Source organism: Carassius auratus, unplaced genomic scaffold (genome assembly GCF_003368295.1).
Source record: "Carassius auratus strain Wakin unplaced genomic scaffold, ASM336829v1 scaf_tig00019252, whole genome shotgun sequence".
Lineage (NCBI taxonomy): Eukaryota > Metazoa > Chordata > Actinopteri > Cypriniformes > Cyprinidae > Carassius > Carassius auratus.
The window spans coordinates 194,516-208,995 of record NW_020524940.1 but is presented as its reverse complement, the minus strand read 5'-3'; the positions used below and the strand labels follow the sequence as shown (position 1 = coordinate 208,995).

The 14,480-nt window shown below is 42.8% G+C and overlaps 1 protein-coding gene across 4 annotated transcripts in view; it reads right to left on the bottom strand.

Moving 5' to 3' along the window:
- Nucleotides 1–14,480, bottom strand: part of LOC113076180 (collagen alpha-1(XVIII) chain-like) — a 59,549-nt gene that overhangs the window by 19,665 nt on the left and 25,404 nt on the right. For all 4 annotated transcript variants that reach the window (XM_026248840.1, XM_026248841.1, XM_026248838.1 and 1 more), the window contains exons 4-19: nucleotides 10,491–10,565; nucleotides 9,572–9,664; nucleotides 8,843–8,963; nucleotides 8,611–8,648; nucleotides 8,391–8,531; nucleotides 7,743–7,769; nucleotides 7,539–7,601; nucleotides 5,222–5,290; nucleotides 5,078–5,131; nucleotides 4,515–4,637; nucleotides 2,673–2,726; nucleotides 2,423–2,458; nucleotides 2,173–2,289; nucleotides 731–796; nucleotides 608–643; nucleotides 400–441 (exon numbers count right to left, since the gene is read on the bottom strand). In XM_026248840.1, coding sequence (XP_026104625.1) covers nucleotides 400–441; nucleotides 608–643; nucleotides 731–796; nucleotides 2,173–2,289; nucleotides 2,423–2,458; nucleotides 2,673–2,726; nucleotides 4,515–4,637; nucleotides 5,078–5,131; nucleotides 5,222–5,290; nucleotides 7,539–7,601; nucleotides 7,743–7,769; nucleotides 8,391–8,531; nucleotides 8,611–8,648; nucleotides 8,843–8,963; nucleotides 9,572–9,664; nucleotides 10,491–10,565 — 1,155 coding nt within the window. The remainder of the gene's footprint in view (nucleotides 1–399; nucleotides 442–607; nucleotides 644–730; nucleotides 797–2,172; nucleotides 2,290–2,422; nucleotides 2,459–2,672; nucleotides 2,727–4,514; nucleotides 4,638–5,077; nucleotides 5,132–5,221; nucleotides 5,291–7,538; nucleotides 7,602–7,742; nucleotides 7,770–8,390; nucleotides 8,532–8,610; nucleotides 8,649–8,842; nucleotides 8,964–9,571; nucleotides 9,665–10,490; nucleotides 10,566–14,480) is intronic.

The window sequence follows — 14,480 nt, the reverse complement described above, 5'->3', positions numbered from 1 at the left end:
CAAAGCGACTTACAAATGAGAACAATAGAAGCAGTCAGGTCAACAAGAGAACAACAACAATATACAAGTGCCATGACAAGTCTCAGTTAGTCTAGTACAGAAAACGTAGCTACGGTTTTTTAAATAGAAGAGAATAGAAACTTCTTGAATCCAACTTTTGTAACTGTGTGTTATGTAATATAAAGCCATTATAATGTGTTTTTACTTTGAACTGCACTATGAAGGAGGTCAAGGCCTGAGATGCATTCGCTGACCCTTACAGATGTGCCAAAGATAGGAAATTTGGGGCTGATGGGGAACATGTGGGTGGGAACAGCATGATTTCTTTGGAAAAAGGAATGGAAACAGTTGTGTAAGGGAAAGTGTGTGTGTGTGTGTGTGTGTGAGAGGAACACAGACCTTCACTGAAACACCTGGAGGACCGACGGCTCCTTCTTTTCCCTGAAAGTGTAGATTTGGGTTCATTTAAATAAACACTAAAGCACCTCTAACACTAGGTATGTATTCTCTCTACAGTGATTCCATCTAATGACGTATAAAATCACATGGTAGATGCCATATCTAGGTTTTACAGTATTGATAGATCATGCCAGTTCTCTGTGTGTACCTGTGGTCCTGGAGGTCCTGGGAGCCCAGGAAGGCCCTGAGGATGAGAAAATACAGGAGAATGAGCTGCAGTTCAGCTGTGAGAGCCAGAAAACTTCAGTAAATGTGGATGTACTGTACGTACAGGTGGTCCTCGGGGCAGCACAGGCCTGAAACCACTGCTTTCATCCAGACCCGAGCCCTCCAAATCCTGCCGCAGAACAGACATCGAATCAAACAATCACAACATTTCAAAGACTAAACCCACAGTTCAGCTCATTGCACTGATTCAAACGCAAGTATCAACTTCACTTTCAAGTGCTCTCAGCTCTTCAGACAAAATCTAATATTAGATCAATGAGAACATATGTAAAAGAAAACACATCTGTAAAACTTTACTAAAACCCTGGATGATAATAGTGAGTCTGGAGCACAAAAGCAGTTATAAGTAGCAAAGGTATATTTGTAGCAATAGCCAAAAATGTATATATATATCAATATTCTAAAAAATCATTAGGACATTACGTAAAGATCATGTTCATGAATATATTTAGTAAATTTCCTACTGTAAATGTATAGAACTTAATTTTTTATTAGTAATATGCATTGCTAAGAACTTCATTTGAACAACTTTAAAGTTTTTTTTGCTCCCTCAGATTCCAGATTTATAATAGTTGTATCTCAGACAAATGTTGTCCTCCGAACAAACCACACATCACTGGAGAGATCATTTATTCAGCTTCAGATGATGCAGAAATCTCAATTATTAAATATGTACCCTTATGATGGTTAAAGGGTTAGTTCACCCAGAAATCAAAATTATGTCATTAATAACTCATTAATAAATCATGTTGTTTCAAACCCGTGAGACCTCTGTTTATCTTCAGAACACAGTTTAAGATATTTTAGATTTAGTCCGAGAGCTCTCAGTCCCTCCATTGAAGCTGTGTGTACGGTCTACTGTCCATGTCCAGAAAGGTAAGGAAAAAAGTCAGTCTGTTGTTAGTTATCTGTCTCGGCTCGGTGTTCATCTTCAGTTCTCTCTTCACATCAGTTCAGTCAGTGACTGCTTGAGTACATGAATTACTCCGGGATATTGGTTTGTATAAACTCAGAGGAAGTGTCAGCCACATTAAAAGATTCAGTTCGATTTGGTGAACTGAATGATTCGTTCATGAACCGGATGTCCAGACTGCTTTGTTTTGAACTCTCTCTCACAACAGACACGGAAGAGAAGACAATGCTGAATAAAGACCCTCTGATGTCACATGGACTGCTTTGAATATGTTTTTCTTATCTTTCTGGACATGGACAGTAGACCGTACACACAGCTTCAATGGAGGGACTGAGAGCTCTCGGACTAAATCTAAAATATCTTAAACTGTGTTCTGAAGATGAGCAGAGGTCTCACGGGTTTGGAACAACATGAGGGTGAGTTATTAATGACATAATTTTGATTTCTGGGTGAACTAACCCTTTAAGATGGTTTTGTGCTCCAGGGTCACAACTGTCCAATCCTCACATGTAGATAAGTAAATAAACAAAAACCTGTCAGATCGATAGAATCTGAAGGTCAGTGAAACACACCATCATGTCAAAGCTGAAGCCGGTTCCTGGAGGTCCGGGGGGCCCTGGAGGACCAGACTGACCCTTGGGGCCCTCGGTCCCCGTCTGTCCTGGGAGCCCCGGCTGGCCTGCATCACCCTGAACACAAAGATCACTTCTAGAGCTATAACAGCCTAATAATGTTCAGTCAAGTCTTCAAACTCATAACACATCTCTGATCGTTTGCATTATTTACTCATGATCTAAAGTAGTGTGATCCAAACAACATTACCTTTGGTCCCGTGATTCCAGGTAAACCTGCTTCCCCCTGCCAAAAAACACAAGACATCAGGAGGTTATCAGCTGGAAACAGAAATAATCTGTGGAAGTGTGACTTCACCTGAATGTGTGTATTATAGTCACGATAGACAGCAAGAGACGAATACAGGAATTAAATAATTCAAAATCAACAAACAGAGATAAATACAAATGCAAGAATATTTAAGCCTGGAAAAATTATACTTCCTAATCAAATATCTTACCTTCTGCCCTTTTTCTCCATCTTTTCCTGGTTGACCATTTTGTCCATGTTCACCCTGAAATGACAGAAATCACCACATAAACCTCCAGCACTGAACACAGTCCTGACTCAGGTGTTATTGGGCTTTTCTTGAGCAGTCGTTCTGGAAATCTGCTGTCAGAGAAGCGTCTGGTTTTTGTGACTGTGTTCAAGCAGGAAACAGGAAGTTAGTAGTAGCTTTGTCACTTCCATCATACGAGTTCAGCAGATGAATGTCATGAAGAAGAACTGAATCTCGCTCTCCTCTCCTCCAGGCTGATCTGAGCTTCATTCACAGCTTCACAGCTCAGTGTTCACCTGAAAACTTTATCGGATTAATCTGATCGGCTTGGGGAATAAATATTAATTTACATTTTCACCCAAAACATTTGGGAACTATTACTTCAATCCGGAGGTCTGGACAAGTATGTAATGTAATGTTTCTCAGACTGTAATAACCATTCAAATGGTCCAGTGATGGCATTATGACATCTAAAGGATTTTCGGTTGCACTTTATTTTACAGTCCTGTTCCTCGTGTACATACTATGTACTTAATATAGTAATTACAATAATTATGTAATAACTAGGTACTAACCCTGAACCTATCCCTAACCCTAACCTAACCCTACCCCATGTAGTTACCTTGCATTACCAGATAAATACACTGTAAGTACACTATAAGCACATGTTAGTACACGTACTGTAAAATAAAGTGCAACCGGATTTTCAATAAAAATTTAATATTTATTTATTATTCCATTTTAGATTATGAAGGATTCCTTCCAACACAGGATAATCAGAACTGCAAGATAAAAGAAAATTATGACATGAACTCAGAACTTTATTTTTATCTCATGTTGGAAACAAGCTTCTATAGTAAAGTGAAGAAGTGCTTTAGTGCACGTATAATCTGCTAAACACCGGGCCCTTTTACAGTGTGTGTCTACATCACGGAGGACATGTTTTCACACACTTGACTGTGACGTGATCTAGAAGGTTGCGTGTGAAAGCAATAGATTTCTGTGTGTGTGGAACATGATGGTTTGAGTTTAGCATCGTGACCGGATCTCTATCTCCAATCCAGAGCCAGGCACCTGCTCCACCTCCATCAGGACCTTCTTACTTTCGTGGAACACAAAGGGAGATGTTTTGAGAAATGTCTGCGCTGCTCTAGAGTATTGTGGACTGTTTTTCATAAACATGTTTGAAAGAAGAGTTTGGTTGGCTTCTGCTCATTGAGGCTACATTTGTAAAATAAATAATAAAAAAAAAAATAATAATAATAAATACAGTAAAAACTGAAATATTATTCTAGAGTAAATCATCTATTTTCTGTGTGACTCTGTGTTAAAGTGTAATGTATTTCTGTGATGCTCCGCTGTATTTTCAGCATCATTCCTCCAGTCTTCAGTGTCACATGATCTTCAGAAATCAGAATAATATGATGATTTACTGCTCAAGAAACATTTCTGATTATTATCAATGTTGAACACAGTTGTGCTGCTCAATATTTCTGTGGAAACATCTTAATTTTTAGTGAATAGAAACAACATTTATTTGAAACAGATTTTTTGTAACATTTTAAATGTGTTTCCTGTCACTTTTCAGGTATTTTATCCATCAATAATTGTTGAATGTTGTGTATTTTTATATGATACTCAATTTAATTATGTTATGGTTTAAGAGAAAATAATTTGCATTGTCTATTTTTTATTTGTTGTTCAAAGAAAATCAGACATTATTCATGAGTAATAGTGAGTACACAACGACTGCTTCAGCTCAGCTCGGACACAGGTCTAGAATCAGTCCTGATCCTCACTCACCGGGACTCCAGGTTTGCCCTTCTCCCCGTCTCTTCCAGGAGCCCCTGGAGGCCCGATGGGTCCCGGATGAGCTCCGACAGAAGGACCCGGGGGTCCCGGTGGCCCCGGAGGCCCTGGAGGACCCTGATGAGAGTCCAAGGTAAGGTAATTTATTTATAAAACACAATTAAAAACAACAGGTAGTTGACCAATGTGCTGCACAATTTGAAAACATACAAACATACAATACTATACAAATATCTAGCTACTCTCATAAAACAAACAATAAACTTACTCAGCTATTTGATTTAGACTGGAAAGCCAGAGAAAAAAGATGAGTTTTTAAGAAAGATTTAAAAGATACCACTGTGGAGGCAGTTCTAATATGCAAAGACTATTCCAGAGTTTCGGTGCCAACACAGAAAATTAAATCACACAGAAAATCCAACACAATGAAAATTAACCTGAGCACCCAATTCTTTGTCTGAAAACTGATCTTACACGTGTAAATAATGACTACCTCATGTCTCGTTTTGTTCAGTCTTAAATCATTCTTTAATTCCGCAGGGCCTGTAATAACTCACCTGTATCAGCTCTGCGTCACTGTCCAGATCCACGTCACCCGATCCAGAGTGCTCCTGCTCATGGGAGTTTACAGTCAGGACATCTGCTGTTATGACATACAGAATTAAATCAGTATGCACATAATAATATGTAATGGTACATACCGAATACTTGTATGTTCCTGGAGGTCCGGGAGGTCCAGGCGGCCCCGGGATGCCCACACCAGGATCACCCTAAACACACGAGTGGATCGCTTGCTGTGATTGGCCCAAACTCATCATGTCAGCAGTCACTGAGCACATTAGTTATTACAACCTATTATTATGATCTAACCATTATAATCCATGAACCAAAACAACCAACTACGAGGACAATCTGTCACGCTGTCTAGTCTCTGTTTCCCTGGGTGTCCACTAGTGAGCTCACTTCACCGTAGGCACTATAATAACCTCTAGTCTGGTCCTGTCTTCATAGTAATTGCACTACTGTTAATTGCACCAGGTGCAGTAACTTTAGTGTCATTAGCCTCCCTATATATTCCAGGCTTTTCCTGTTGTTTGTATGGAGTCCTTACCCTTCATGTGTCCAGCTTTTTGTCCCCAGATATTCTTCCAGTCTGCTCAACCTCCGAGTCATCTCTTTTCCTGTCCCTTTACTTTGTTTGTTTTGTTTGTCTTTTTGGTTTTGACCTTGGCTGTATTCGACTACGATTTGGATAACCATATATTAAAATACCTGCAATTGGATCTCTCGCTCTCCCTGTGTCTCTCTGGGTGCACGAATCGTCACATAAGTACTCCATCCAAAACAGAGATCCAGCTGTATGTTTATTCATATTTCCTTCCCAGTCACCGAGCGGGTGAGGAATGGTTTCGAGGGTACTCGCCTGGTCGTGTTTCTTGGGACCAGGGAAAGTTGCTCAGGAGTGAGTGGTCGAGAGGAGGTCCGGCATCACTCTCCAATATGGCCCCCTGTCGACCCTGAGTTCGGAGGGGAGCCGCCGTCTCTCCATTGTGGATGGAGAGGGGAAAGGAGGTGCAATCTATCGAGCCAACACCACAGCACAAGATGGCCGCCAGCTCAGCGCCACAGCACAAAGTGGTCACCAGCCCAGCGCCACGGTGCAAGATGGACACTAGCTCAGTGCCAACGCCCAAGATGGCCGCTGAGACGTTTTTGGATTATTTCTCCAAGCTGTCAAAGATCCTAGAAGTTCCCAGGAGTGTTCACGTCTGCTGATCCAGAGACTGCTCACGTCACGTCTGCTGAGCCAACACCACAGTACAAGATGGCCACCAAACCAGCGCCACTGCACAAGATGGCCGCCAGCCCGGAGCCACTGCAGAGGATGGCAGCTACAGTGGGCTTTCCTGAGTTGAGTCAGATTCCCGTTGACCATCCAGAGTCGAGTCACGTTCCAGTTAATCCTCCAGAATCAAGTCAGATTCCTGTTGACTTTCCAGAGTTGAGTCAGGTTCCGGTTGACCCTCCAGAATCAAATCCGGTGCTCGTGGACCCTCCCGAGTCGAGTCAGGTGCTCATGGACCCTCCAGAGTCAGGGTTAGTCACCCGTTGACCTTCCAGAATCAGGGCTAGTCACCGTTGATCTTCATGGGAGAATTCAAGTCACCACTGATCTTCATGAACAAATACAAGTCACCGATGATCTTCATGAGCAGAGTCAAGTCAGCACCGATCTTCTGGAATCCAGTATAAACATCATGGGATTACCAGAGTCTCGTCACTTCTCTGTGGAACTACCAGAGTCTCTCCTCGCCTCTGATGAACTACCAGAGACTTGTCATGTCTCAGTCGAACTCTCTGAGCACCCGACTGTTCCTCTTGTGGCCACGGAGGCTACCCTTCTACCTAGATCTCTCGCTCTCCTTGTGTCTCTCTGGGTACACGAATCATCACACAATCACAACATTACAAACTTTGATTTGAAGGAAAAATAAAGTATTTGAAAATTGGACAAAAAGATAAAGATAAAGAGTAAAATGATGATTTTGAGAAGGATAGAACTACAATCCCATGAAGCTCTGCAGAAAATGTAAAATGATGGAGAAATATCAAACTATGCATTGGATTGTTTTTGCACAAACAGTATATTTCAAATTTATTACAAAATATGCATAAAAATATTTAAGCTTTTTTGTGATTTGTGTGAATGGGCGGAGCTAGAGCTCTTTTGGCCTCACCAAGACTCTCTGATTGGTGGAACTTTCCCACAGCATCATTGCTGTTACACACTATTTTAAATATAAGTTGAAATAATGTGTCCTGATGGTTTCCACTGACGCATATAGCATCGGTCAACAGCCTCAGAGCTCATAATCGGCCTGCCTTTAACAGTTGATAAGAGATCACTAAACATCAATCTCCCTAAATACAAATATTACTTTTGAAGCCTGACTGTGACACTCTACAGGTTTATTCGGCATGCTATTATAAAACATATTCAGCCAGCATGTGTCATACCTTGTCACCTTTGGGACCCGGATCTCCAGGAAGGCCCGGGAATCCCGGAGGTCCAGCCTCTCCCTGAACATAAAGAAAACGATCACATTCATCCATGCTACTCAAACATCAGCATGTATATAGTTACACTTTTTCCCAAGTGCTTAGTAGATTAAAACTCTCATATCATATCTACACAGAAACTGTGCATGAGAAGATACTCACCGGAGCTCCACCTTTCCCTGGATCACCCTGTAAGAGAACAAATTCAGCATTAATACAGCATTTGTGTCTATTTGTCCATTTCTTGTCCTCCGAGGCGTTCTGGAAACAGCTCATTAATGATGTGTGTGTGTGTGAGAGAATAATGCTGTTCTGCTTCAAACACCTGCAGTGCCAGAAACCACTTTCATGATCAACACTTGCAAAAAATTGACTAAAAAAACAACCATAGGTTTGCAACGCTACGCAGAACGTATTAACACTGCTAACCAGCAATAAAGCACTGATTCAATCAGTTCACAAGAGACGCTCCATAATCATGTGATCTGCCAACCACAGAGTGATCTGATTCTGATTCTGAGCATTGACTGCAGTGTTACATACATCAGGAATAATCAACCAATCAACCAATCAATCAACCAATCAATCAATCAATCAACCAATCAATCAACCAATCAATCAACCAATCAACCAATCAATCAACCAATCAATCAATCAATCAATCAATCAATCAGCTTGTCACTAAACAAATTCCTGGTATGTGTAAACACAGTAGTGTATATTATAAATAATTTGTCTTCTCCGATAACTGTAAAAGCAAGACAAAAGTGCCGATCTGACAGCGATGGCTGAGTGTTCTGGTTTACTCACAGGCCGACCGTCTCGTCCTGGTTCTCCAGGCGCTCCCTGTGGGCCCCGGGGCCCTGGTTCTCCTGGTGTGTGTGGAGTGGTGGATCCTGGAGGCCCTGGGGGCCCTCGCTCTCCTTTCTCTCCCTTCTGCATGGTAATGACCTGAAAACACAAGCAGCAAATACAGTCAGAGAGAAAGCCTGAAAAAAGAAAACTGAAACTGTGACAGAGACAGACTCACGTTTCTGTCCTGAGAAGCTCCTTCTGATCTGATCGGCTCTGCGGTGACAGAGAAACACAAACAGATAGCATGATGCATATGAAAAACTGCATAAACAAATCAGATGAAAGCTGGTCATGTAAACTCTGGGTTCAGGAAAATATCAGACAACTGCTGGGATGAAAGAGAAGACCGCTGTGGACTCAAAAACACCTAAATGAATGACAGGAGAATGATCTGAAGACTTTCAGACCGCTGATGATGATGATGTCCTCTCCAGAGCCTTCCTCCAGGTCCTCATCATCTGTCTCGGTGCTGAACGAGGGAGATTCAGTAGGTGGCGCTCTCATCGGACCGGACTCCACATCCTCCGACTAAACACCAAACGACCGAAGAGAACACAGGGAATGAAGCCTGAGCATCACTGAACCTGTCATCCATCACACTCCCTGGCCTTTTTAGGTATATATTTTGATAAATATTAGCATTTACAATTAATATTATAGATAAATAAAAAGAAAAGACTAAATTTATTTTAAAAAATCAACGACATACACTACCAGTCAAAAGTTTTTGAACAGTAATGTTTTAGCAGTCTTGGTGAGAAGAGACGACTTTAAAAAACATCAAGAATCTTAGCGGTCAAACACTTTTGAGTAATGCTGTCTGTGGTGCATACGGCCCATTAAAGTGCTTTGGTGAATTATAATGCAACAACAGGGCTGTGATATAAACTAATGAATGTGTGTTTGTCTCCCTCTGCTGGACAGAGCCGTGACCGTCGGGACACTCTCACATGATCATCTGGGGCCATATTCACAAAACATTTCATCTCAGCACTAAGAGTTCTCCTAAACAGTAGTGGAAGTTCTTGCTGAGTGAGAGATGAACGACATCATCTCAGTGACACACTGCTAGGTTTGTGTGTGTGTGTGTGTTCATGTCTGTTGTACTAGCATGAGTTCAGTGAAGCGTCTCTCACCATCACATATTCTCTCTCCTCAAACACCTTCTTGACCTCGTCCGGAGTCTCCATATCATCGTAGATGTCGTCACCGCTGCCGTATCCAGACGCCTGGAATCACACGCTCAGTGTTTATTCCCTGTTCACACTGCGTGTGTGTGTGTGTGTGTGTGTGTGTGTGTGTGTGTGTGTGTGTGTACAGTCTGGAGACAATCAAACTCAACTCGCTCTCATTTAGACAGCACAGTCAGAACCATAAGAAGAGACCAACAAATACTGTAAAACTAAAACAATACCATAAACAGCAGTGTTAAAATATCATTAAAAATTCATAAAACACACCAATAAAACTTACTTCACAACACAAGTACTATGTAAAGCATTTGAAACTAAAAAGCATCTTCACAGCAAACCTTTGAGCTGTAATGACACACTACAGCCACTAGATGACGCTGCTAGTCTACTGAACTCTACTGTACTCTACTGAACTCTACTGTACTCTACTGTACTCTACTGAACTCTACTGAACTCTACTGAACTCTGTTCTCCGTTCTTCATAAGTAGCACAAAATCTGTTACTTTATGAACACTAGCAGCTTTAAACATCAAATATCTGGTTCCTCTCTTAATATTGCATCTATGTAACATCTATGTAACTAAATATTTAAATGTAAATATTTATTTACATTTATTGAAAAATATTTGAAGCATAATTTATTTCATAGATGCAACATAGTCTATGTTGCATCGCTGAAATAAATTATGCTTCAAATATTTGTAAATAAATATGCATATATTTAACATGAACTTCTGAGGTTGATGATCAAAATGATGCTCTTTTTGGGGAGCTTCTAGATTTGTGCCATATTAATATGTATTATATTTGATCTATGGATCTGTGTGTCTATATTGTATACGTGTATGTGCTCACACTCACATAAGGATCGTCCTCCTCACACTGTTCATTCAGAGCGCTGGGATCCGGCGTCAGCAGCAGCTGCTGGATCGAGCCCTGCACACACACACACACACGCACACACACCAGTTCACATATCAGCCTGTTCTCCACGTTCTGACCTGATCATGAATGGTCAGCATCAGTTTTTGACCTTCGACCTCTGTGCATGTAAAGGCTGAGGTCAGTGTTTTCTCAGCGCTCTAACGAGCTGAAGTCCTGATTAACACAGGCGTGGCTGTAAACACTCTTGTGCAACACATCCAGAGGAAAAACACCTGTTTTCCATTCGCTGGAGCGACAACAAATACTGCTGATGTGTGGGTAAGAGAGAGAGAGAGAGAGAGAGAGAGAGAGAGAGAGAGAGAGAGAGAGAGAGAGAGAGAGAGTAAGTGTGTTTTTATTTTTCTGAGGAAGGTTTGGGCAGGTTTGCAAACTATCCCTTTGTAGATGTACCTGTATGAAATATTTAAGACAACTTCTAATTAAAGTGACTTAAAACTGAAGACTGGGGAAGCAGCTGGATTCTCTGGGTGTGTTCAGAGCCTCCAGGATCTGTTTCAATGTTAAATAGCCAGTGTTATGCTAACAGTCAATCTGAACATCTGATTACTGCTGTGAATCAGCACGTCATCTTCAGCCTCAGAAACAGGAGAACGGAGGTAACGTTCCCATGATTATCTGCAGAAAGCAGGAGGATCCAATTCCAGTGATAAAAAGAGAATCCATCATTCTAAAAATAAAAAGTTTGTTGGGTAAAAGGCCCCCTTGCCTCCTCGTACATTTCTAAAAAATTGTATATATTACAAAATAAACAACTTGAATGATTTATTTTCAAACAAAATCTGTTGCTCCATTAATGTTCGATACAAACATATATATTTTTTAGGGGTGCTCCGATCACGATAGAAAACCGGCTTTACTGACGAGATGCGCATTAACGATCGGCCGATTGTGATCGGAGCACCCCTAATATTTTTCTTGTAATTATTCATTTTAGGCAGAGTGAATAGCACATTTTTTTCTTAAGTTGTGCCTTTAGTCCCACTGTACAATACTTGATTTCAACTGAATAATCTCAAATATATAGTTTGAAGTGAATGATGAGGTATCATATTGCTCACAAGTGCAGTATGGAGTACCTCAAGGCTCAGTACTTGGACTGTTACTTTTCACACTTTACATGTCACTCTTGGGAGATATCATCAGGAAACATGGTGTTAGCTTTCACTGTTATGCTTAGTAATTTCTTATTACCCTGGTTCTCTCAACACTGCACTGGCTCCCTATCAGACATCGTATAGATTTTAAAATCTTGCTTATTACTTATAAAGCCCTAAAATTAGCACCTCAGTATTTGAACGAGCTCTTGTTACATTATAATCCTCCACGTCCACTGCGTTCTTAAAACTCTGGCCATTTGATAACACCTAGAATATCAAAATCAACTGAGGGCGGCAGATCCTTTTATCATCAAACTCTAGAACAATTTACCTAACATTGTTCGGGAGGCAGACACGCTCAGTTTAACATTTCTATTATGTTCCGGGTCAATTTGACCCATTTAGATTTTTTGAGCTGTCGGAAACACCAGTTAATTTGGGATTCATTTTTTTTCTATTTTCTGACCTTTTCTCGTGTTTTGAAGTGCACACAAATCATTTTCTGGCCCTTTTGATGTTCATGGGTCAATTTGACCCACTTTTCACCTCTTTCCTTGGAGCCCTTTGTCACCCATTTCCACGTTCAGCCCAGACATGGCTCTCATTCCTGAGTTAAGCCCAAAGCGTATTCCTGTTTCTGAGTTCATCCCTGAAAGCCCAGAGGCTCGTGCCACGTCCTCCGCTGTCATATGGCAGCCCCTCAGCCCAATATCAGATCAGTGCGAGCTCCACGGGACTGCCATCCTCCAGCATTTACGCTAATATTAGTCTGTTTCTCTTATTCCGAGGTCACTGTAGCCACCAGATGCAGTCTGTATCCAGATCAGAGGGTCACTGCAGTCACCCGGATCCAGTACGTATCCAGACCAGATGGTGGATCAGCACCTAGAAAGGACCTCTACTGCCCTGAAAGACAGCGGAGACCAGGACAACTAGAGCCCCAGATACAGATCCCCTGTAAAGACCTTGTCTCAGAGGAGCACCAGGACAAGACCACAGGAAACAGATGACTCTTCTGCACAATCTGACTTTGCTGCAGCCTGGAATTGACCTACTGGTTTTGTCTGGTAAGAGGAGAATGACAGATTATTTTGACACATTATTTCCCTCTTTAATAATGTAAAGCTGCTTTAACACAATCACTGTAAAAAGTGCTTTATAAACAATGGTGAAGAAACGTCTAAGGTTACGTACGTAACCCTGGTTCCTCGAAGGAACAAGATGCTGCGTCGAGAACGTTTGGGGAACGCATCCAGCGTGACGTCTCTGAATAACATGTATAATCAGTCCAAAGGAAGGGCGAGACGTCATAGGCGGGTGACGTCAGAGACCAGGAAGCATAAAAGCATGAGCGGCGAAGCCGGTAATCAGCCTCAAAGGATGAAGCAAGAGCCAGCCAGAGATGCCGGAAGTGTGGCACTGCGATGCAGCTTCTCGTTCCCTCGAGGAACCAGGATTACATACGTAACCTTAGACGTTCCTCTTCAGGAACTCGAGCTGTGTCGAGAACGTGTGGGGAACGAGAATGCCAACGTTGCCAGACTTTCCAATCTCTCCCTAGTGTGGAAGAGCACAGCTAAAGCAAGAGAAGGAGAGGAGCCTGACAGAAATCGAGGACAACCCGTCCAAAGCCAAACTTTAGAAGGAAGTGAGTCTTGACCCCCAGGAGAGGGGAGATCAGAGGAATTGAGGCTTAGGACAGCATCCTGATCACCGCTTAGCATAAGGGAAGTCGTGGCCTAATGGTTAGAGGGTTGGACTCCCAATCGAAGGGTTGTGGGTTCTAGTCTCGGGCCGGACGGAATTGTGGGTGGGGGAGTGCATATACAGTTCTCTCTCCACCTTCAATACCACGACTTAGGTGCCCTTGAGCAAGGCATCGAACCCCCAACTGCTCCCCGGGCGCCGCAGCATAAATGGCTGCCCACTGCTCCGGGTGTGTGCTCACAGTGTGTGTGTGTGTTCACTGCTCTGTGTGTGTGCATTTCGGATGGGTTAAATGCAGAGCACAAATTCTGAGTATGGGTCACCATACTTGGCTGAATGTCACTTCACTTTCACTTTCGCTTCTTCTGGCTGGAGGCCTCAGCCTCAGCGCACCATGGAGGAAACATGGTACCAGAGGGTTTCTGCTCACTGACTGGCCACCAAGAGGGGCGTGGTAGGTCACCATGACCGCCACGAAGACCTTCAGGGTGGAGTGGGTCAACCCTGAGGAGAGCCTGCAGGAGCTCCAGCACTGTACCATCTGGGCAGTTAACCGGGTCGAGCTGGCGGTCTCCGCACCAAGAAGTGAAAAGCTTCATCTTCAAGGCATACAGTTTCCTCATTGAGGGAGCTCTGGATTGGAGAACGGTCTTACAACCTCGGTTGAGAGACCGGAAGCTAAGAGTTGTGCGTCCTCAGAGACAACACCTACAGCCTCTAAGCTCCATGCGGGGGGGGGCACCCTCCGCCTGCGAGAGGAGATCTCTCCTGACAGGAACCTCCCATGAGTGCCGTCAAAAAGAGAAATCAGGCCCTGGAACTATACCCGGCCCGTCCAGAACGGGGCTACTAACAGCAGCTGGACTCCGTCCCGGCACACTCTCTCCAGAACTCCTGAGAGCAGAGCAATCGGGGGAAAAATGTACAGATGAAGCCTCAGCCATGTCTGTACCATGGCGTCCAGCCAGCCCAGTGGAGCTGGATGAGTCAGAGGAAGCCAGAGGGGACAGTGCGATGTCTCTCGAGTCGCAAACAGATCCACCAGAGTCTGGCCAACATCTCCAACTCTGCTTCATCACCTCAGTGTGAAGCTGCTATTCCC